Here is a 22,278-nt window from a genome sequence, read left to right as displayed (position 1 = left end):
ATTCCTTAACCATAGATGATGCAGTATAAATCAGTTCATTGTTTGTACTTCCTGGCTTCAGGAAACACTGGACTTTGTAGTTAGCTTCCCATGGTTAATAAAAACCCAATTTTCATATAAAACATACATTTAATGACTTATCACTACATAAATATCTATCAACAAAATGAGATCGCACATACAGGACGTCGCTGATTGAATGTTGCCACAAAATTCAGGAACGCGTTCTTGGTACATTTGTCATGAACGATTTCGAGCTACAGAGCGCAAAAGATTTAAAAAAAAACATCCTGTATATTAAAAAACAGATATTTATACACTAATAATGAATTAACAATGATTCTTGTCGCTTAAAGTTCACAAAAAATGAAATCGTAGGAGAGATTACACAGCATCCACATGGCGAAGCCGCTTAGCGAAAGCCATATGAAAATGATAGTCGGCGATATTATGAAGTCGTAACATTTGGTCGGATAAAAGACGCGTCGTCACCTGTACTCCACATTGTCCTCCACGGTCAATAGTTTATCGGCGGGAAACATAAACGAGGAGTTTTCCGACTTCGATTTCGAACTTTTTGACGATTTCGAACAGGATTGACCGGGCGGGTCTAACTGGTTGTTTTTTTCGTCGTCCTAGGGCAAATTTGACTTAATTAGCCCCGGTTTTCTTTATATGGATGCGTTAAGGTATAATAATCTCTGTGAAAACTGATTTTTTTTCAATTATAGTGAAGATATAGTCCATACCTGCAGTGGAGTCGTAGATTAACTATTAAGGTAAAATGAAAATCCTGCAGTTTTCCTTCACTTATTTATTAAACATTCAGTTTTTTAAAATTCCCATGGTGTCCATCATCAAGGTATAAAAGGTTTTAAATTGGTATCAGATATAAGTTTGATTCCATGTCAAAAATTCCCCGGTTTTTTATTTTATTTATTCACATTATGTTGTTATCAAGGACTCAAACCTTTAAATTGTAATTGTAACCTTTTTTAAATGTTCTGTTAGTCGCGTTTAATCCTAGATGTCTCTATTTGTACTAGTATTAAATATCTGTGTATAATGTAGTACCCATATGGAATTTTTAAAAACCAAAATTCGTTATTGTTTGTAAATATATGGTGTTTTTAGATTAATGTAGGTATTATAATGTTATATGTATCCCATTGTTGCAGATAATATCACATAAGTTTTACTATGTTTTTAATTAATTTATTAGTTTAATAACACCCTTTTATGTTTTTACTTACATAGTTTTCCCTTGACAATGGTTTAACCACCGAAACGCGTCGGGATTTTTAAAATTAAGATTGTGAAATAAACAGGACCCTTCGCCTATTATTTTGCTTTGCAAGAAAGTTAGGGTCACTTCCGGTTACACAGGAAATCAAGGAAAACGACTGGATACGTCAAAAGATGCTCTTATAGCAATTCCATTAATATATCAAATTTCATTTGTTTATCTTGAAGAGTAAAATAGTTATTAGGTGTTCCCTTTTTCCTGTGCACCCGGTATACTGTACACTTCAATGTGAACTCAGAATAAACAAAATGTTCCAGACTCCTACTTAATATTGATTCTTTTTGAAAAATACTCTTTTACACCTAGTACTTACTTGCATGTTCCCTAACACATACTTACACTATCTTCACTCTGCTTATAAATATGGTCACAAAGTAGCAAATCCCTTAACACATGATAGAGAGAGTAATAGTTAAAAAACAATATAAGTCCAATCCCCACTATTCTATACCAATGGGTGGCATAAATGACACTGTACAGCTGGTACACCACCACTATAGCGTGAAAAGTTGTAACTATCCCGACTGAGAAAGGTGGAGACTTAAATAATAGCTAAAACCTCTAACCTGTTAATAAAAAGATAATGAAAAAAAAATCATTATTCACTTACATAACCCCAAGAGAGTGCCCTATCTCCGGGAACAATGGCATTGCAGTCGCCCACTGCGCGCCACATGAACTTGTTGTACTTTACTACGGCCCCGCGGGGCCAAACGACGTCCTCCCGCCATTCGTACGTTACGGCGAATTCGTATTTGCCTGAACTTAAGTTTTTTTCACCGTCCAGTTTCTCCCACATGCCAGAGTGCAGGACCGCTCTGTGTAACACGTCGCAGTACCTTAAAGGCATTAGTTGACAATAGGTTTGGACTAAGCCGCTGGCGAATATAAAAAAACCTAGTTCGATGTTCCACCATCTGTCGTATACTAGTTCAGGCTAAAAGAAATTAATCGTTCAATTTAGTAGTCACTTAACAGGTGTCATTTTAAATAGTACCTGAGCAAAACAACAAGGGATAAAACTGGCATAATAAGCATTCATGGTTGCGGTAAAGAATATCTGCCTCAGCTTGTCTAGGAAGTTGGTTTTTAAGTGTTCACATTCGAGCCTTACATCTGCCGGTGAGGTGTTACAGGCATGTAATGGTGGTATTCCATTAGAGCACCACGCTCTTATTTCGAAAAATGGGCGAATTTGCATGCCAAACATTGGTATATAAATCGATATGCTATTAAAGAATAATAAATCACAACCAAGACTTTCTTGTTCAGATTAACCACTTACGGATAAAACAAGTAGACTATGTCCATTTTACTTCTGTCTCCTAACACTATAGTGGCCAAAATTCCAATAATTGCCGCATAGAACATTGACAACATGGACCTTAAAATAAGAATAAATACACTAAAATTTTTTTTTTTTTTTCAAAAGCTTACCTTGACAAGAAACTTAAATCTTCAGGATTTTTATGTGAATACATTTTGGAAATTATTTTGCTACCGGTCATGTAATAAACCCTCCTAAGTAATATTAAGGCAATGAGCAAAATCAAGTGTTGGTCTATTAGGTAAAAGTTCTAAAAATGTTTATAAATCAAATCATTTTTTATTATCATAAATACATGCATAAGTTGCGCATAAATTGCGCATATGGTTTATTCTAAGCTTTGTTAAGAGTTCTTAATCTAATAATAATTATGTTTTACAAATTAAGCATATTGTTTTCCATTATAAACAAACAGCACAATGTCAGCACAGATTATAAAAAAAACCTAATTACACACATATATAGTGCCCATGTAATAGTACACCCTCAATAGACCCTTCAATCCCAAATGCCTTTTAAGGGTAAGCAATGAAAAATACAATCTAGATAGTTTGCTGCATATCTCATCAATTTGAGAAAAAAAAAGATGGGTGTTCATTTATTATGCATCTTAAAAATTTAACTGATGATTAGCAGACAATTGAAATGATATTTAAATTTACAGAAAAACTCTGAGCATCCAACACATTCTTTGAGAAACTTATGCATTTAGTTTTTTCCAAATTTATTATAAGATGATTTCCCTCACACCAATTATTAAGCTTTTTATTATAGAGCAGGCTTTGAATCCGATTTCCTCCATACCTTTTCCTGTAATTATAATGGTAGTATTATCTGCGTATATGAATAATTTAACATCCCCAATGAATTCTGACAGATCGTTAACATAATATAATAGGAAAAGCAATGACCCCAAAGTGCCACCCTGTCGAGTTTCAAGTTAGCAGTTTGATACTGACTTGAGAAATCATCACCCACTTTTACAACAAAGGATCTGTCGGTCATATAACCCAATCCAATACTCTACCTCACACACCTATTCTCTATAATTTATGCTTAATAAAAATCAGATTCATTGTTTCAGAAGGTCAAGATAAATCAAACAGAAAAACCACTACATTCAATCTTTTTTCAATAATATAAAAAAAAGCATTTATTTCCAACAGGTTTGTTACCCAATTACAGGAAAGAACTTAATTTGAAAAAAAAAGAAGAAAAATTATTAATTATCCCAGATACCTGTGCTGAATTAATTCAATAGAAGCTGTTTCAATAAATGTCGAATATTATATTCATCAAGATACTGTACTAATCAATCATACATAAGCTTCTCAAATATTTTGGAGAAGCTACTTAAAAGGCAAATAGACCTGCAGTTCTCAATTCTATTAGAATCACCTTTTTTAAACACTGGAATAACTTTCGAACACTTCAATTTTGTGGGAAATACTCCCTCTGCCACAGAATTGTTCACTAATAACAACAAAGCCAAGAAGCCTGGGGAATTCTATGATCTATTAGACTTACAGCAAATAAGTCTTCTATTATTATATACAGACAAGACTGATTTGAACCAAGAGCAACACCTCTAGAACCACCCTTACAGAGTAATACTCTGTGATTCACTCAATCAAATGCTTTGGAGAAGACCACACAGCTGTTCATCCATTCATGCAACCAATGACAATTGCTTAAAATGCTGTGTTTAGTGAGGAAGCTCATCATTATAGATTTAAACCATTTCTTCTGACAGTTATAGTTAAAAAAAAACTTACCATTGCCAGGGGCATATAGCTGTTGGGAAGCCACCACACTGACCTATACAAATGCATCAGCTGCACCACAAGCCCAAAAATCGTAAAACAAGCCATTACGTACTCGTAAAAAGCGTCCGTATCCATTACAATGGTGGGAAACGGAAAATGTTTCGGTAAACTTGGGGCTTCGAACATAGGGAATCCTGAAATGCCCTTTAAGGGGACGGCGGGTTCGTTCTGTGCGACGGAGCCACCGCTACGGCCACCCCTTGATAATCTTCGCGCCCCCGAGCGCATTTTTTGTGGTTGCTTTCGTATTTTTAGTTGATATTCAGGGGTTAAAACTCTTTAAAATTTTAGGTTATTTTGTTTTTACTTATAAGGAAAACAATATTATTAGTATGTCAATGTCATTAAGCATCCGGCTAATGTGATAAATAATTTTGATTCCGGTAGCTGCTCTTTAAGCATTGCCACACCAGAACTGTCACTAAAGTGTCAAGTTTCTTGTTTATATTTGCAGCATTAAAACTAAAAGTTTCTAAGCATTATATATTTCACAAATTCATTTTTCTTTAAATTAAAAAATTCCCTACAATTAAAATTTATTTTTAATTATAAGGAAGACAATATTATTTGTCAGCGTAATTAACGTCATCTGTCATTTAGCATCCGACTAAGGTGATAAATAATTTTGTTTGATTCCGGTAGGTACTCTTGAAACACTGTCAGATTAGAACTGCCATAACCTCAATTGTCAAGTTTCTTGTTTACATTCTGCAGCATAAAAATTAGTTTCTAAACTATTTCAGACATATTGATATAAGGGTTTCTCAACTGATTTAATTTCTCCCGAGCGCAATTAGTGCTAATCTCTAACAATGGGCGAACGCAAAGGCACAAACAAATACTATCCGCCAGACTATGATCCAAAATATGGGGGCCTCAATAAGTTTCTGGGAACCCATGCCCTTCGAGAAAGGGCTCGTAAAATCGACAAGGGCATTATCATCATACGTTTCGAGATGCCCTACAATATATGGTGCGAGGGCTGCAAGAACCACATCGGAATGGGAGTAAGATACAATGCGGAAAAGACTAAAGTCGGCATGTACTACACCACTCCGGTTTACGAGTTTAAAATGAAATGCCACCTGTGCGATAATCATTTCGTTATAAGGGCGGATCCGGCCAACTTGGACTATGTGATTCAGTCAGGGGCAAGAAGACAGGAGAACCGTTGGGATCCTACTCAGAATGGACAAGTTGTACCTGAAACCAAAGAAACTCAAAAGAGATTGTTTGATGATCAGATGTACAAGTTGGAGCACGGAACGCAAGATAAAAATGTCTCGGAAAGTGTCAAGCCCCAATTGGTTAAGTTGTTTAATAGGAACGAAGATGCTTGGGCAGATTGCTATACTGCTAATCAGAAACTTAGGGCACAATTTCGAGTAAGTTGAAATTTCAGTTCAATATTTATTGCTTTATTGAAAATCTTACTTCAACAATAATTACCATATTAATTATTTAATTGCATTAGATTGACATAGAGGAGTTTGTAAAAATGGAATCATTAACCCAAAAAAAAAAAATATAATAATTTTATATGATTTAATTATAGTCAATTAATCATAGGTTAGGTTTTTTTTATAGTGGGCACTCTTTATTTCTAAGTACATTTAAAAGTATTTTGATTGCTATATAACTAAATGATTGGTATCACTTTTATAAAATATTAGGTGATATGCTTAAAAACTTCAGAATATTTATACTCTTATTTCATTGATTATTTTCAGAAACAAAACTGTGAAATAAAAGCACAAAAGGCAAAGGATGGACTCTTATTAAAAAAATCTAGTCTAGACATTCCTCTATTGGAGGAAAAGGAAGAGGATAAAAAAATGGCCCATTTATTGGCAATGAAACCAATAAGAAGTGTAGAGGAGAATTTAGAAGAAAGAAGGAAAATGTTATTATCTGAAAGTTCCTTGCCCACAAGTAACTTTAGTAGGAAAAAAGAGTCAAATGCTGTAAAATATTTGAAAAGTGATAGGCTTAGTTTAGGTATTGTTAAAAAAATTGTTACAGAAAAGGACAATGTACCAAAGTCAAGTACAGAATTGAACACGAAAGACTGTGCCAAAAGAAAAATAAGTGATTGTGATACTACTACAGAAAATAAAATAATCAAAACCTCTCTAGTTGGTGATTATGGTTCTAGTGATAGTGATTAAGCATTAAATAGTTTAAATTTTTTCAAAAAAGTATAAACTCCTGGACAAAATTATCGCACCACTGATTATTTTGTCAAGAAAATGTAAATAAAAATAAATATCAGTTAAAACAGTTATATATCTTTTCTCATACAAAAAGCAGAACTGGACAAGAACTATGTTTATGCTATATTTTGGTATTCAAGGTCAAATTTATCTGAACATTTAAATTCCTTATTTTGCATTTTTCGTTACATATGTACCTAAAGCGAACAGTTTCAGTAGTACTTCGTACGTTTTAAGGTGATAATTTAAAACAACTGTTGTGAAACATAAACCGTCCTTTTTATTGAGTATGGAGAGAGCGGCACGTCATCTAACTGAAAATGAAGCGGTCCAAGCAGTAACTTTAGTTGGAGAAGGTCGAAGTTACCGTTATGCGGCTGGCATTTTAGGCGTGCATTACACAACAGTTATACGAGCTGTGCAGCGGTTTCGGGAGACTGGAACCCACACAAGAAGACCAGGACAAGGACGACATAGAGTTACTTCTCAAAGAGATGACAATTTCTTGCGCCTCAATGTTCTAAGAAACAGAACATCTACCAGCCGTAGCTTAAATGATTTGATTAGGGAAGTACGCCATGTCAATATTTCAGATCGTACAGTTAGAAGACGCCTCCATGAAACGAATCTAAATAACAGAAGACCCGCAACTGGACCACTCCTCACCAGACAACACCGTGTTAGTCGTTTAAGATTTGCAAGACAATACTCGGGATAGAATATAAATGACTGGAGGCGCGTTTTGTTTACAGACGAGACAAGAATTGCATTGCGATCACCAGACGGCCGTTCTAGAGTCTGGAGAAGAGAGGGTGAACGATTTGCCCAAGCATGCATATCTCCAAGGGAGCCATTTGGTGGAGGAAGTTTTATGTTCTGGGGAGGCATCGCCTACGATGCCTGTACGGAGTTAGTGCCCATACCTAGACCAGCTCTTAATGCACGTAGGTATGTGTTGGAGGTCCTTGAAGAACATGTAGTTCCATTTGCGCCATTCATAGGAGCGGATTTCTTACTTATGCATGATAATGCTCGCCCTCACGTGGCTGTAGATGTTATTGAATACATTAATGATGTGGGAATTACCACTTTAGACTGGCCGCCCCGTAGCCCCGACTTGAATCCTATAGAACATGCCTAGGACATGTTAAAACGGCGCATTCGGCAAAGAAATCCTCCTGCCCGAACATTAGCTGAATTGGAACATGCTGCTCGTGAGGAGTGGGAAAACATTCCGCAGGAAAGTTTTCAAAATTTGATACGAGGAATGCCGCGAAGGCTTCAAGCGGTCATTGCAGCTAGAGGTGGCAATACACGATATTGAGAATTCATTATTGTTTTTCTTGGGTCTATTTTTTTATTTTTGTATCAAAATTGAAGTTAGTGAAAATCGATGTTTTTTCCTTGTATTGAATTTAGTTACTTAAATCTCGTTTTGTTAAATAGAATATAATTTTTTTTGGTAATAAATAATGCATAGTTAAGAATGTTTATTTATTAATTTTTTTTTATCTTTCTTAAAAAAAAATCTCTGAAAATCAAGTGGTGCGATAATTTTGTCCAGGAGTGTATTAATATTATTTGTACACTCAACAAAAAGCCTAAGTAAAATCAACCAAATGAAAAAAAATGCGTCAAACTACCTTTATAGTTATATTAACCAAATTTTAATGGTTAAATTTATTTTGTTCTGCTACAATTTTTTTCGTTGATTTTAACATGGTCTTAGCGAATTAACTAAATAATAGTCGTTTAACAAAATTTTTGTTGCAGCAACAATTTAGAAGGTGTATTGACATCTCTTTTCGTACTTTAACAATTTGGTGATTTATATACGTGAATAGGAGCGTAGTGAAATTCATGAAGCTGTGTTGAAAATATAAAAAAATTGTTGGTTTTATTTAATACTTTATAAGATTGAAAGTGATTGTCGATTTTACTAATTTTATGCTCAACACAAACAAGATAACAATTTTTCAAATTTTCTTTAATTTCCACAGCTATATGAACAATCTCATACAATTTTAATGACTTTGAAAGTAAAAAAACTAAAAAATTGACTTTATACAGCGTATTTTTATATTTTACTTCCCTAAGAAAAATCAACGATTCTGAGCTTACAATTGCATCGTTAAATAAATCCAAATTTTGTATTCTTTCATAATAGGGCATTTCTTATAAAGTAGATTTAGTGATATGCTTAGATTTATACTCTAATTCTGGCTCATCACTTAAGCTGATTTTATTTAATAATCTATCGCAAAATTTAAATGTTAAATATTCATTAATTCATAGCAAGAAACTATAACAATATACGAATACAAAAGTGGAAAATGTATTAACCTAGTTACTGGAAAATTAACAAAACACTTGTTTGTTGGGCAGCAAATGTAATGATTTTAATATAGGTATTTTTTTTTTGTGGAGGTTAATGTGGATACATAAGTATTGCACAAGGAATAAGTGGATATACTTTAAAAATTAAATTGGTAATAATGGAAAAATTACTTCCATTTTAAGATTTCGAATAAATTTTCAAAGCCCCAACTTTGCAGAAGGCGATTTAATGTTAAAGTTTCCTCGATTTCTGGTTCAGACTCAGCTTGATAAGTCAGCGCAGAATAGTTTAAACCAATGCATATTTAAACTAATGTATTTGATCCAGCTTTGTCTGATCATAATGCCATCCTGGCTCAGGTGCCATTCAGAAAAAGATACAAATCCAGAGGTTTGGGTAGAATTTACAGCACAAGGAACTTCCGGTCTTTTGATGCAGGATGTCGGTCTTTTAATTGGGACTCAATATTTTGTGAGCAGAATGCTCTTGCTTCATTTCACGCATCTCTTTCAAAGTTAGTTGATAGATACTTTCCCGTTCACCCATTAAAAAATCGATTTAGGGACCGGAAAAGATGGTTAACTCCTGGTATTCGCATTTCCGGTCGTAATCTTAGATTTTTTGGTATTTTAAAAAAAGTTCTACCTGATAAATAATTTTGTATTGTCGCTATTCTCGATATATCGAAAAGTTTACCGGAAAGTTGTGTGTGAGGCGAAAAGACTCTATTATTCCAAACGTTTGAAATATTCCTCCAATGAGCAACGCGAAGCGTGGTCAATTGTTAATGAGGTTGTGTCCAAAAGTAATGGCTCTCAAGAGGTGCAGATTGATTCTGACATATTGAATAAGTACTTTTGTTCGGTTGCTGATATCCTCACAAAGGGTCTCTCTTCCACTTATGACCCTCTCAAATTTTTACCTACCACTAGTGGAAACTCATTTTACCTCAGCCCCACTACTCCCAGGGAGATTTTTTGCACTATAGGATCGATGAAAAAGAAAAGGGCATCTAGTGACGATGGTATTTCAGTGAATTTATTGGAAAAACTTCCTTTGAGTGCTATTCAGGCTCTTTCTGATGCTATTAATATTTCATTTCAGTCGGGCACATTTCCTCTTTGCCTAAAATTAGCAAAAATTTTGCCTCTTTATAAGGGTGGTGATCGTTCTAGTCCATCCAACTATAGGCCGATTTCAATTTTGTCTACTTTATCTAAGTTAATTGAAAGACTTATGAAGGATCGTCTTTTAAGGTTTCTTCTGGGGGAGGGGGTTCTTCGAGATGAACAATTTGGTTTTCTGTCAGGGAAAAGCACCTCTGACACTATGTTTGATTTCTTGTCCAAACTTCTCCAGGGTGTTAATGGAAGAGAGGCGACTGCGGCGGTGTTCTGTGACTTGTCCAAAGCTTTTGATTGTGTGAGTCATAGGATACTGCTTCAGAAGCTTTCTGCTTATGGAGTTAGGGGTGTTGCACTGAAGTGGTTTGAGTGCTATTTGTCTGGTCGCGAGCAGTCTGTGTACCTTAATGGTGACTTTTCTGGTAAGGAGTCTGTGGATTGTGGTGTTCCACAGGGGTCAGTTCTTGGTCCCCTTCTATTTCTTGTATACATTAATGATCTTATTACTCTTAGCATATGTGGACATTTTACATTGTTTGCTGACGACACAACGGTTTTATGGTCGAATAAAGATCCCAAGAAGCTTGTCAGAGATGTTGCAGCCGATCTCCTGAAATTAAAGCAATGGTGTGATTTTAATCAACTTTGCTTAAATATGTCAAAGTCCCATATTATTGGTTTCAATTTTCAAGCTGAGAGTCTTGATTTTGGTGAGAACGCATTGGACATGGTAGACAATTCTGCATTTCTTGGTTTAGTCATTGATAAAGATTTAAAGTTTTCTGACCATATAATAATAATAATAATAATAATAATTCGTTTATTAGGACCAACAATATTAACCAAAAATACAGAAATTTCAATGCAATATGTCCTAAAAGGCTCCTCAGACACCTTACAATAGAAGTGTTGTAAGGCACTGCTTAAGCCCAAACACAAATAAATTAAAACTTTTACATTTTTAAATATTTAGAATCTAAGGTAATCATTACAAAATAAGGTAGAGTAACAAAATTGAAATAAACATAATTAAAAATAAATGCAAAATACAAAAATACATAATGGCCAAAGCAAACACATAATTTAAAATCATAGAACCATAAAATACTTAGAATAAATTTAAAATGTAAAACAGAAATACAGAGATATAAATAGAAACACAAAGCAAAAACAGCAAACAAAAACACAAGAAATCAAAAAAAAAATAAAATACAATAACTCAACACGTAATTTAAAAACCGTTTTTCAAGAAATCACAGCTATTTAAGAGATCCAGTTAGACAAGCTTACCCCTATAATTCAGTTAGAGCCTATTTGTTCAACAATCAGAATTTGTTTAAGTCGTTTTTTAAAGTTCAACAGCGAAGTGTTTGAAAATGACGGTGAAAATAGGTTTATAGTTTTAGCCGCACAATATGAAAATGATCTTTTAAATATTTCTTTTCGATGTCTAGGTATGGACACTTTATCATTAAAACGCAAAGGTCGATTACAAGCATCAACTCTAAATTCAAGTTTCTCAAAAAGATATCCTGGTTTTTTTGTTTTAAGAATTTTAAAGCAAAATGTATTCATGTGTAGTTTTCTACGATTGTACATGTTAAGCCATTTTGATTTACGTAAAAACGGTGAAATGTGTTCGTGTCTACGGACGCCATAAATTAAACGTAAACATGAATTTTGTACGTTTTGAATCCTTCTAGATTCAAAACTATCAAGACAAGGCCCATAAATAACATCACATTGATTGAAATGGCTTAGAACGACTAACGAATCACATAGCAATAATTTAATACCTTTTTGTAAAAAATTACGACTAGAATAAATAAGACGGAGAGTTGAATAAGCTTTTTTCAATTTTGAAGTTATATGTTCCTGAAACCGCAAATCACCATCTATTTCCAATCCCAAACTCTTGGCATGTTTTACACAAGGTATATTCACATTGTCAATTTTAAGACTTAGGCGCTCCTGGGCAACTTTTTTTGACACTTCATTACCAAAAATAATAAAATTTCATTTGGCAGGATTAATTTTTAAATTATGATCAGCGGAGGTTTGACAAACTCTCTGAAGGTCAAGGTTTATATTCCCGTTAGCAATGTCGACTTCACGTATATTAAAAGAATAGTAGAGCTGAGTATCATCAGCGTAAAGATGGTAATTGCAAAACTGAAGACTGTCAATAAAATTACAAGTATACATTGTATAAAGGAGAGGACCCAATATGCTTCCTTGTGGTACCCCAGCAATAACTTGAAGACAGTCAGAAAGCCTGTCCCGATACATAACCTGCTGTGATCTATTTGCAAGGTACGATCTAATAAGCCGTGCAGATAACATACTAAAACCAATGTAATGCAAAATTGCTATGAGAATATGATGATTTACCATATCAAAAGCCTTACTATAGTCCAATAGGATTAAAGCTAAATAAAAAACTTGCTTCTGGCTGCTTCTCTGTTAGGGCAACCGTTCATGAACTGGGGAGAGATGTTGCTCGTGATGTGTACTTTGCTTTATTAGAGTCGCATTTAAGGTATGCTCTTCCATTTTGGGGTGCATGTTCAAATTATCTGTGTCAGTCTGTTTTTGTGCTGCAAAAGAGGGCTGTCAGAAGTTTATTTAAGGCCCATTCTAGAATGCATTGTGGTAATCTTTTCAAAGAGAGCCGTATTTTGACCCTACCAGACAGATTAATAATATTCCCCTTCCTATTCCTCATTTTACATCTATCAAAGATTCATTTATATATTGCGGTTTAATGATTTATAATCACATTAGCGTGGAATTAAGAAGTGTTCAGTCTTTGCGCCAGTTTCGTTGTAAACTGAAGTCATATTTGCTTCTAAAAGCCTTTTATTCGATTGAAGACTTTTTTAAGGCTGAGGATGTTGTGTAGTAGATGCTAAGCTTTTAATCTGTTAATTTTAATTTTGAACATACCTTTATGTGTCCCTTTATCTCTGCTACCTTTGTCTACATGCATATATTTTGTTTTATAAAGATTTTGTTTGTAACATTTTTCTCTTGCATTTTTTTTTTTTTAGGCATTTTATATGTTGTATAAATTTTTTATATTTGTTTTGTAAAGTCTGATTTGATTGTATTTATTTTCTGAAGCTTTGTCAATAAAATTCGTGTACATGTACCAAATTTTCGACAATAAAGTACTTAAAAAAAAAAAAAATTCAAGAGGATTAGACAGGCTAAATAAATTGAGACCACCTTCGTCTTCGTTGTCTTTAGTTGAATTGACTAGAGAATTTACAAACTGATTTGTATATCTTACTGAAAAATCATCATCCATCTTTACTACACCAATTGTTTACTCACTCTTATAAAATATAAAAAATAACTCACAAAACACTGAGTGTATAATACAAAATGAAGAAAATTATTTCCTATTCCTATTATTTGGCGCGCAATTTTATCAACGTGCAACGCGAACCGTATCGTGGAAAAGAATGAAACTGTATGCACTGCAAGCAAAGAATATGTATCGTGTGCTACTTATATTTCCAGGAATACCGAAAAACGTTGTAAATTTACCTGGAATAAGTGGTAAAATCAATCAATTTGAAACAACATTGTGGATTATCCAAACAAAGTAGTAGGTTGATTTAACAAAAAAAATTGTTGCTTTACTAAATACTAGTTGCTTTACGAATAAAGTGGGTTCAATTTACCACGTGAGAATAGGTAAAATTAAAATTGAACATTTTTTAGTTTCAATTAACAAAAAAGCATGGTTATGTAACCCGACTATTGTTAAATTATACTATTTCTTAAGTAAATTTTATTAGACAGTTGCTTAGAACATTGAAAGGCCTTTCAATGTTCTAAGGACAGTTGGCAGTTTCTTATTGTTAAAATAACTATTCCTAATAAGTAAAATTAACTTATTAAATATTATTGCAAACAATAATAAAATAGTGTTAATTTTCTATATATTAGTAGTTTAACAAAGAATGTGGGTTAAATACATTATAAATAAATAGTTAAAAATAAATTAAACATTTTTTTGTTTGAATTAACAAAATTTTACTAAACGGTGGGAAAACAAATAAAGAAATAGTTAAAATAATTAAATATATTAACACAAATGAAATATATTTATTTCTAAGACCAAGTATCAACAAGAAACTTCCCGTTTTGCACTAAATCACTTAAAACCCTCTCCGCATCAGTCCTGTCAACATTTTTACAGTCCATAAAGCAATTTACTAGTGTTTCCTTGACATCTTTCACCATGGTTTTTTGATCCCCACAAACATAAATAGTTGCCTCTTTGTTTGTTATAAAATCAATCACCACCTCTTTGTTTTTTAATATCTTATGCTGAACATACTCCTTTTGCTCATTATCCCTGGAAAAGCTTGTAAATAAGCACTTTATGATGCCATCATTTGCATAAGATTGCAACAATTCCTTACATATAAAGTCTCTATCAACATACCGGCAACCATAAAACATCCATATCTCTGGATGAGAACCCATCAATCTAAAATGATCTAGAAATCCTATAAATGGGGCCAATCCAGTCCCTGTTGCTATTAACATTATTGGTTTATCAATATTGGGTTTCAAACGAAAATTGCCAGGTTTGCGGAAATATACTGGAATTTTTGTTGTTCTATTATTCTCTTTTAAAATCATTTCAAGCCATCCTGAGCAAATCCCTTTTAAGCCCTTTGGCAGTTCTAAAACGTCAAATATAATTGATAGTTGCCTGTTTAATGGTGATGTGGCAGTAGAGAAATATCTAGGGTTTAGAGGTGTCGAGTGTTCTAGTATTAATTCAATTGGGGGATTGCAAGATGGAAAGCAATTTAATAGAAACAATAAACTGCGATTTTCCTCAATAAATTTTAAGTAAAATGATGAACCTGAAGGAGAACAGATTTGTTGCAGCTTCTCTATATCAGGTTGATCGGATGTGTGTTTGATTAGGGCTTTTAAAAATAGCTAAAAATAGGAGTTATGAAGGGTTTATGGCTAAAATATGTTTGATATACCTTTTTGGGGACACTTCTTACATCAACATATTTCAAAAAAATTTGTTTTAAAGTCACATGATGTGTAGGTAAATGTTTCGGAATGCTCTTCTTGCCTGCATCATCTGTTAGATCTAATTTACAATATTTATTGCACTGATCTGTTAAATTAAGCCTCTTAAACAACTCATTAATTTCAGTTTGATCATTTTCAGGTAGTATAGCTATAACATCTCCTGGAAAGTAGTCATGTTTGACTTCCTGAAAGTGTAATTTTAAGTCATCAAGTCCATTGATCTGTAGGAACAAACCTTATTTTCCTGAAAATTCAGCTTATAGACTCTTTTGACATTTTCACCTTGTGTTAACAGCTCAAAAGTGTCCACTTGGAGTTCATATATCGGACTTATTGGAAACGGTTTGTTTCTAAATTGATAATCATTCACCTAAAATAGGAAGTTGTATATAAGGTCATAGGGATATTCAAGCTAATTTAGTAAATATTGACTTAGATAAATACAAAGATGCCTGTTAAATAATAAATTAAAACTAAATATAGGCAAAACTAAATATATGATATTTAACTAAAAAGTAAGTAGGTATTAATAAAACTGTGAAGAGTGAAAAGTATAAATTATTATCTATTAATGGATAGTGCTTGATGAGGAGCTAACAAGGTAAGAACATAAAGACCATAAAAAAAATAAGTTAGTATCCTTTATCGGGGCTGTTTGTATATACAGAAATTTTTTATCTGTAATGTTAGTTTATTTCAGTTTGGGTATGTGCAACTTAATCACCTTTAAAAAAGTTGAAAAGAGAGAACTTTTAAGAGACACTATTTAATCTTGAATATCAGATCCACATTGATGATATGTATAAAATGCTAAAGGAACAAGCTTTAAATAATATCCTTAGGCAGAATAAATGTATAAGATTATTAATAATAACCAAAAGTTCAATCCATTTTAATCAAATTCATTCTCATAATTGTATTGACATAGACAGCAATGTTGGGAAACTAATACTCATTTAAGGTCTATTTTTACAGGGAATATTACCTTTAGATCCTCTTGTTTGTCTTGTAAGTAAGTAATTTTTAAATAGTTTGCCATTCTGTTTTGAATACGGAATACACCAAATAAAGATTTACTTATATGAGAAAAGTGTAAAACTACATAAATAAAAAAAAACTAAATAAAGGTAAAATCACAGAACACAAATATATACATTCTAAGTTTTTATTTTCTTTCAGTGTTGCCAGGTATTACTAACTGTCACGCGCCAGTTTTGACACTAAAATGCGCCACCAAAGCGCCACCTTTTGACAGGACGCAAAAACTATTAAAAAATTAGCGGGAGTTTCAAATATTGGACAAATGTGGATTTCCTTTTATTCACAGTTTCCTATACTGGGTGCTCTCATTACGCACCATAGGAATTACAATGCAAAAATAAAGAAATAGAAATTCCTGCTTCCCTAATTGTTTTAGCTAAAAAGTCTATAGGACCTTTTTTGTAGCAAATTAATTTTGCTATAAGAAGGAATTTTTATAAAACAAGATATTTGAATCGTGGAGGCAAAATCGTCGAAAATACTCTTTCCCTTTTCCCTTCCCATCACCTGTTTGCTAATTAAGAAACAAACATTACCTTTTTTGAAACTTCAAAAATCTGTCATTGTTAGGTAATGAGTGAATTGAACTGTATTATATGAATATGAATATTGCATGCAGATGGACACATTTCTTCTAACCTGGTCTGTTCAAAATCACGTGTGGCACCAATCAAAACAATATCTTTGCCACGTTTGGAACTCTGTGGAGCTCTGCTCTTGTCCAAATTAGTTCATAAACTTATGAGAATTTTTTCGATTAAAATAAAAAGAGTTTTGCTTTGGACAGATTCAAAAATTGTTATTTGTTGGCTTAACTCATCTCCCTCGCGTTGTAACACGTTCATAGCCAACCGAGTTTCCGAAATTCAAGAACTTACTCATGGGTTTCAATGGAACTACATAAAGTCAGAGTTAAACCCAGCTGACATTATATCACGCGGTTCCTCTTCCAAAGACCTTATATCAAATAATCTATGGTGGCATGGGTCAAAGTTTTTGGAAAATCCCAGTTTTGATTTTTCAACTTTCGAATTTGATACTACAATGGAAAGTCCACCTGAACAGAAAAAGGTCACTTTAGTCAATACTAAACTTCAAAGTAAAAATATTCTTCTAGATTGGACAAGATATGCTAGTTTTTCGCGGTTACAGAGGTCATTTGCATTCTGTATTCGTTTCATAAATAATTCAAATCCAAAAAATTCTAAACATTCGAGGACCTCTCACCGTTAATGAGCTAAGAAACTCACTTTTTAAAATTGTTAAATTGGTTCAGGAAGAATGTTTTCTTTCAGAAATTGAGCATCTTAAACAACAAACGGTTAATGCAAATTCAGGGAATGCAAATTATCAATCGGTTTTTAAAAGCAGTCATCTTAAGAGGTTATAAATCCTTTTTTAGATAAGCACGGAATCTTAAGGATCAATGGGCGCCTTGCAAACTCTTATATTCCATATGATCAGAAATTTCCTATAATACTCCCAGAAAGACATTATGTTACTAAGCTTTTAATTAGGTTGGAACATCTAAAGTTATATCATGCAGGAGCACATACGGTTTTGGCCAATTTAAGAACAAGATTTTGGCCAGTTCATGGTTTAAGTCAAGTAAAATCTGTTTTGAAAGCTTGTGCAACTTGTTTTCGATTTAGGGCTAGTTCATCAAATCAGATTATGGGGGCTATACCGGCGGACAGAACTACAGTTGCGAGACCATTTTTGAAAGTTGGGGTTGATTTCGGCGGACCGATATTAATAAAACAATCCAGACTTCGAAATTCTTCCAAATCAAAAGCTTATATAGCTCTTTTCATTTGCATGGCCACAAAGGCAATGCATATTGAACTGGTAACTAGCTTATCAACTGAGGCATTTTTGCTAACCTTTAAAACGATTCATAGCACGTCGAGGTAATCCTGCTATTATCTTCAGCGATAATGCTACAAATTTTCAGGGAACCAACAATCTCCTTAAAGATGTATATAAATTTTTTAAATCAAATTCCAATAAGAATGTAATTATTGATTTTTTGTCAACAAAAGAGATTGAGTGGCGTTTCATTCCACCAAACAGTCCACATTGGGGAGGGCTTTGGGAAGCCGGAATTAAATGCACAAAATCACTGCTATACAAGGCAATTAAGAATTCTTGCTTTACGTATGAAGAACTTTTAACCGTCCTGGCACAGATCGAGTCAATTTTGAATTCCAGACCACTGTGTCCAATTTCGACTGATGCTACAGACTTTTCGTGTTTGACTCCTTAACACTCTTCAAAACCGCAGTAAATGGTTCACGGCTAAGGAGAATTTGAAAGTGAATGACATTGTTTTGTTAAAGGATGATGGTCTTCCTCCTTTAAAGTGGCTTTTAGCTCGCGTCTTAGAAATATTTCCCGGAAAAGATGGTAAGGTGCGAGTAGTTAAAGTGCGTACGGAAAACAGTGTTTTGGTAAGGCCTATTACTAAACTTTGTCCATTTCCATCTGAGACTTGAGGATGTTACCTCAAGGGGGGGGGGGAGGATGTTAGGTAATGAGTGAATCGAACTGTATTATATGAATATTAATTTAAAAACCCAAGATTTTAGAAGTGAAGCGTACTATAGCGCACCGCCAAAGAAAATCCGAGAAAGCGGCCGGTTTGAAGGTTTCTGAAAAACTTCCTTTAAGAAGAAGAGATTTTTATTTTTATGTTTTTAAGGTTTTAAGTAGTAGAGTTTTTGGGTCAAAGAAAAAAAGTGCGTGGTTTTCATCGGTTTAACATCCCTGCGAACTGTGATACACACCTTTACATACGCGTAATTTACATATTAACGGCCGGTTCTTTTCGAATGCTTCTGGCAATCTATAATAATTTGTCTTTGTTTGAACCAGAATTAAATTTTACAGTTCATTTAAAATGTGTTTGTAGTAGTGTTTTATTTGGGTATTTTTAATAAATGTATGAAAATACAAACTGTGTTATTTGCCCGAGGTTTATTATAACGCTGCTGCAGACTGGTCCTTCAAAGGAAAAAACACAATTTGGAACAGTCATGTAATAACAACAATATTTATTTGCAATAAACTACTGTACAAACTAATAATTACACTATTTCATAACTATTTTATAAATAAAGCACTTATTTCCCGTGTACTAGTTCCAGAATAATAAAGTTTTATCATCTCTACTTTTTCCTGTATAGAATAAATCATTTTAGAAATTTGATACTGTAAAGTTTCAAAAAAGGTAATGTTTGTTTCTTAATTAGCAAACAGGTGATGGAAACAGAAAAGGGCAAGAACATTTTCGACAATTTTGCCTCCACGATTCAAATATCTTGTTTTATAAAAATACCTTCTTATAACAAAATGAATTTGCTACAAAAAAGGTCCTATAAACTTTTTAGCTAAAGCAATTAGGGAAGCAGGAATTTCTATTTCTTTATTTTTGCATTGTAATTCCTACGGTACGTAATGAGATGCAGCACCCGGTACAGATATACATATTTATTATTTTATTAAATATAATAGTAATTACCTAATTTTAATTTGTTTTTTTTTTGTAATTAGAAACAAATGTGTTTAAATACTCATATACTTTATTTTAAAAAAATATAGGAATAAAATAAATGGGAATTCTACAAAATAACTTTTTTCATAAAAATAATGACAACAAAAATATTACATATTAGTCAGTCTACGCACAAGTCCAGTTTACGCTCACGCTCATGCAAAGGCGAATGGCAGACGATCCCTTTTGGTAGTTGGATTTGTTTATGAAATTAATAGTATTAAGAACCAACCAAAACCAATGCTTCTTTTGACTAGTTTACAATCAAGGTGCACGATACAAAATACAAAAGCGCCACTTTAGGCGCCCGGCGCATGTACCAAAATTTTACACGCCATTTGAAATTTAAAAGCGCCACACCTGGAAACCCTGTTTTACCTCCTCTTTAATTCTACCCTTATTTTTCCTGGACAAAATAGCAAAACTTCAGTTTATTCAGCGTTTAATTTCAAATTATTCATTCGAGTATTGCTAAATTGAATTTAGGTCATCGATAGCTGAAATCAGAACCTTCAGGATAAAAGTAATGCAGAAGCTGGATATCATCAGCATAGGATTGTACATGCGAGTTTTGAACTGCATTAAAGGAATAAATAAGAAATAAAAGAGGACCAGAAATGATGGTTCCAGAAAAGGAAAATCTATTGTTTATACGTACCCGTTGTTGTCGACCTATAAAATAGCTTTTAAAACCTTGGAGACTACTGATAATAGGCTAATTAGAAGCATTAAGTCTTTAACACAGTACGGGTGGCTGATTTTGGGAATAAAAAAAAACAACTGATTCTTTCCATTGGTTAGAAAAATCTCCTCTCCAAGTAACTATTTATGATATGATTCAGGTCATTTAATATAACTGGCAAACTCTGTTTGAGTATCTTCTATGTCAGGTCATCACTTTCAGCAGCATTTGATTTTAGATATATCAAAAACACATTTTTATATTATTTCAAAAGACTGCATTGACAAGGTGAAATTCACATCGTTATTTAATTTTGAAAAATTGTAAAATGCGGTCTTATTTGTCCAGTTGTTTGATTCGGGGACTTGTACTGTAGCTGGGATATCTAGATTATTTTTTGAATGTACATTCAGATTTTTTAAACCCTTAAACAGACATAAGAGTGAAGCTACGTAGATCTGTGTAATATTCTATTTTTTTGAGAAGTTTAAAACTGAGTTTAATAATAGTTAGAACATGATAGAACTTCTTGAAGGAAGTTGTCCAGTGCTTGATAGCTCGATATATATTATCCTATTGAAAGATTAGGACGAGGATGAAGTGAGGAGGCGAAAATGTGTAGGAGGATTATAATATCCTTGTTGCCTTCATGACATCAAAATCGCCTTTTTGAATTATATCAATAAATTACTGAAAATCTGTAAATATCGATTTAAGCTTAAATGTTCTAGCTTAAATTAAAAAAATGTTAACCAAAAGTCTTGGGATCTCTTTCCAAAACGAAGCTTAACTGCTTATATTTATTAGTAGATTTTTTACTTATCTTCATATAGAAATCTTCTTTGATCTCAACTACATTTGATTTGGCAAGCAATAAACGCAATAAACGACTGCTCATCAGCTTCAGTATTTATATCAACACCATTGCAAGTTCCTTTTGTGTTTTCTCAATTATCATATTCGCCATACTATTCTTCGTTATCATTCTGCATAGTTTTCCCTTTTGTATCTAATGTTTCTTCTCCTTAGCCTCGTCTGTTTTCCTTCTCATTTCAATAATATCATTTTTACAAATGGCTCTTTCATGTTTCATCCATTTTCTTTATTCAAAACTCACGAACGATATTTTAAAATGTTTATATTTCAAAAACTATTGAATCAAAGTATGGTGTGTGACCCATCAAATTTCATGAAATTGTCACTCACTCCTTGTCGTACTTTCATTCAAAATTTGTGAGACTCATTATCCAACTGCCTCGAATAACAAAATAATGTATATAAAGCACAGAAAAATCACTTTCTGGTTCAAGTAGTTAACGTAATTTTTTAACTTAATTTTTAAGGCAGTTTAAATGAATTTCTGTTTCTTTCAAGAAGTTATATATAGATTCAGGCACCTTAAGGTCATTTCAACTGAAATAGATTTTTAAAAAACTACCGGGTTAAAACTTTATCGTTGTCTCTCAGGGTGTCTTTCGTGGTTCATTAATCAATTCCCAGGCAATTTACAAAAAAAATTCGTACCTCGCTTAAAGTTTAATTTACAATCAAAATTGTACGAGAAGAAAACCCGCACCCCCGTTTACTTCCATTAGCGGATTTAATACGCGAAACAGTCCGGATTCATTTATAATTCGCCGATAATAATGGGGAGACAAATCGGCAAATAAGGGATGGCTGTCAACGTGAGAAATGCCACAAGGGTGCATAAAAGACCACCGGGAAGGAATTGTATAAATCAGTCCGCGCATATTTTGCGCTCCAATAGGAAACTTTAGTGCGGCAAAGTGGGCGG

The 22,278-nt window shown here is 33.3% G+C and overlaps 3 protein-coding genes across 4 annotated transcripts; 1 reads left to right on the top strand and 2 right to left on the bottom strand.

Annotated features, from left to right (window-relative positions):
* Positions 1–293: 293 nt before the first annotated feature.
* On the bottom strand, positions 294–4,794 carry LOC126733868 (transmembrane protein 39A). Of its 2 annotated transcripts, XM_050437292.1 has the most exons (7): positions 4,409–4,792; positions 2,744–2,883; positions 2,592–2,690; positions 2,304–2,535; positions 1,917–2,243; positions 1,646–1,858; positions 294–635 (listed from the first exon to the last, which is right to left on the bottom strand). In XM_050437292.1, exons 1-7 carry the CDS (start codon positions 4,685–4,687, stop codon positions 489–491), a joined length of 1,437 nt encoding a protein of 478 aa, XP_050293249.1. In that variant the 5' UTR covers positions 4,688–4,792; the 3' UTR covers positions 294–488. The 2 variants fall into 2 exon arrangements, with proteins under 2 accessions (XP_050293249.1, XP_050293250.1); XM_050437293.1 differs by lacking the exon at positions 294–635 and having other exon boundaries at positions 1,727–1,867; positions 4,409–4,794.
* Positions 4,795–4,925: 131 nt separating this feature from the next.
* On the top strand, positions 4,926–6,739 carry LOC126733871 (coiled-coil domain-containing protein 130 homolog). The gene is made up of 3 exons (XM_050437301.1): positions 4,926–5,097; positions 5,203–5,844; positions 6,190–6,739. Exons 2-3 carry the CDS (start codon positions 5,272–5,274, stop codon positions 6,625–6,627), a joined length of 1,011 nt encoding a protein of 336 aa, XP_050293258.1. The 5' UTR covers positions 4,926–5,097; positions 5,203–5,271; the 3' UTR covers positions 6,628–6,739.
* Positions 6,740–14,212: 7,473 nt separating this feature from the next.
* Positions 14,213–16,394, bottom strand: LOC126733869 (methionine synthase reductase-like). The gene is made up of 4 exons (XM_050437295.1): positions 16,193–16,394; positions 15,443–15,577; positions 15,153–15,392; positions 14,213–15,102 (listed from the first exon to the last, which is right to left on the bottom strand). The coding sequence occupies exons 1-4, from the start codon at positions 16,244–16,246 to the stop codon at positions 14,257–14,259; spliced, it is 1,275 nt and encodes a 424-aa protein (XP_050293252.1). The 5' UTR covers positions 16,247–16,394; the 3' UTR covers positions 14,213–14,256.
* Positions 16,395–22,278: the final 5,884 nt, after the last annotated feature.

Source organism: Anthonomus grandis, chromosome 3, assembly GCF_022605725.1.
Source record: "Anthonomus grandis grandis chromosome 3, icAntGran1.3, whole genome shotgun sequence".
Classification (NCBI taxonomy): domain Eukaryota; kingdom Metazoa; phylum Arthropoda; class Insecta; order Coleoptera; family Curculionidae; genus Anthonomus; species Anthonomus grandis.
The sequence above is the reverse complement of the archived record's forward strand: the minus strand, read 5'-3'. Positions and strand labels throughout refer to the sequence as shown.

Excerpts from the sequence above, each read along its gene's own strand:
- LOC126733871 (XM_050437301.1), top strand. The coding sequence starts at position 5,272 with ATGGGCGAACGCAAAGGCACAAACAAATACTATCCGCCAGACTATGAT. Across the intron at positions 5,845-6,189 it reads AACTTAGGGCACAATTTCGA|AAACAAAACTGTGAAATAAA; the intron begins GTAAGTTGAAAT and ends GATTATTTTCAG.
- LOC126733869 (XM_050437295.1), bottom strand. The coding sequence starts at position 16,246 with ATGGCAAACTATTTAAAAATTACTTACTTACAAGACAAACAAGAGGAT. Across the intron at positions 15,393-15,442 it reads TGAATTTTCAGGAAAATAAG|GAAGTCAAACATGACTACTT; the intron begins GTTTGTTCCTAC and ends TTACACTTTCAG. Across the intron at positions 15,103-15,152 it reads TAAGAAGTGTCCCCAAAAAG|CTATTTTTAAAAGCCCTAAT; the intron begins GTATATCAAACA and ends TCCTATTTTTAG.
- LOC126733868 (XM_050437292.1), bottom strand. The coding sequence starts at position 4,687 with ATGCGCTCGGGGGCGCGAAGATTATCAAGGGGTGGCCGTAGCGGTGGC. Across the intron at positions 2,691-2,743 it reads GATTTAAGTTTCTTGTCAAG|GTCCATGTTGTCAATGTTCT; the intron begins GTAAGCTTTTGA and ends TCTTATTTTAAG. Across the intron at positions 636-1,645 it reads ATAAGCAGAGTGAAGATAGT|GACGACGAAAAAAACAACCA; the intron begins GTAAGTATGTGT and ends AATTTGCCCTAG.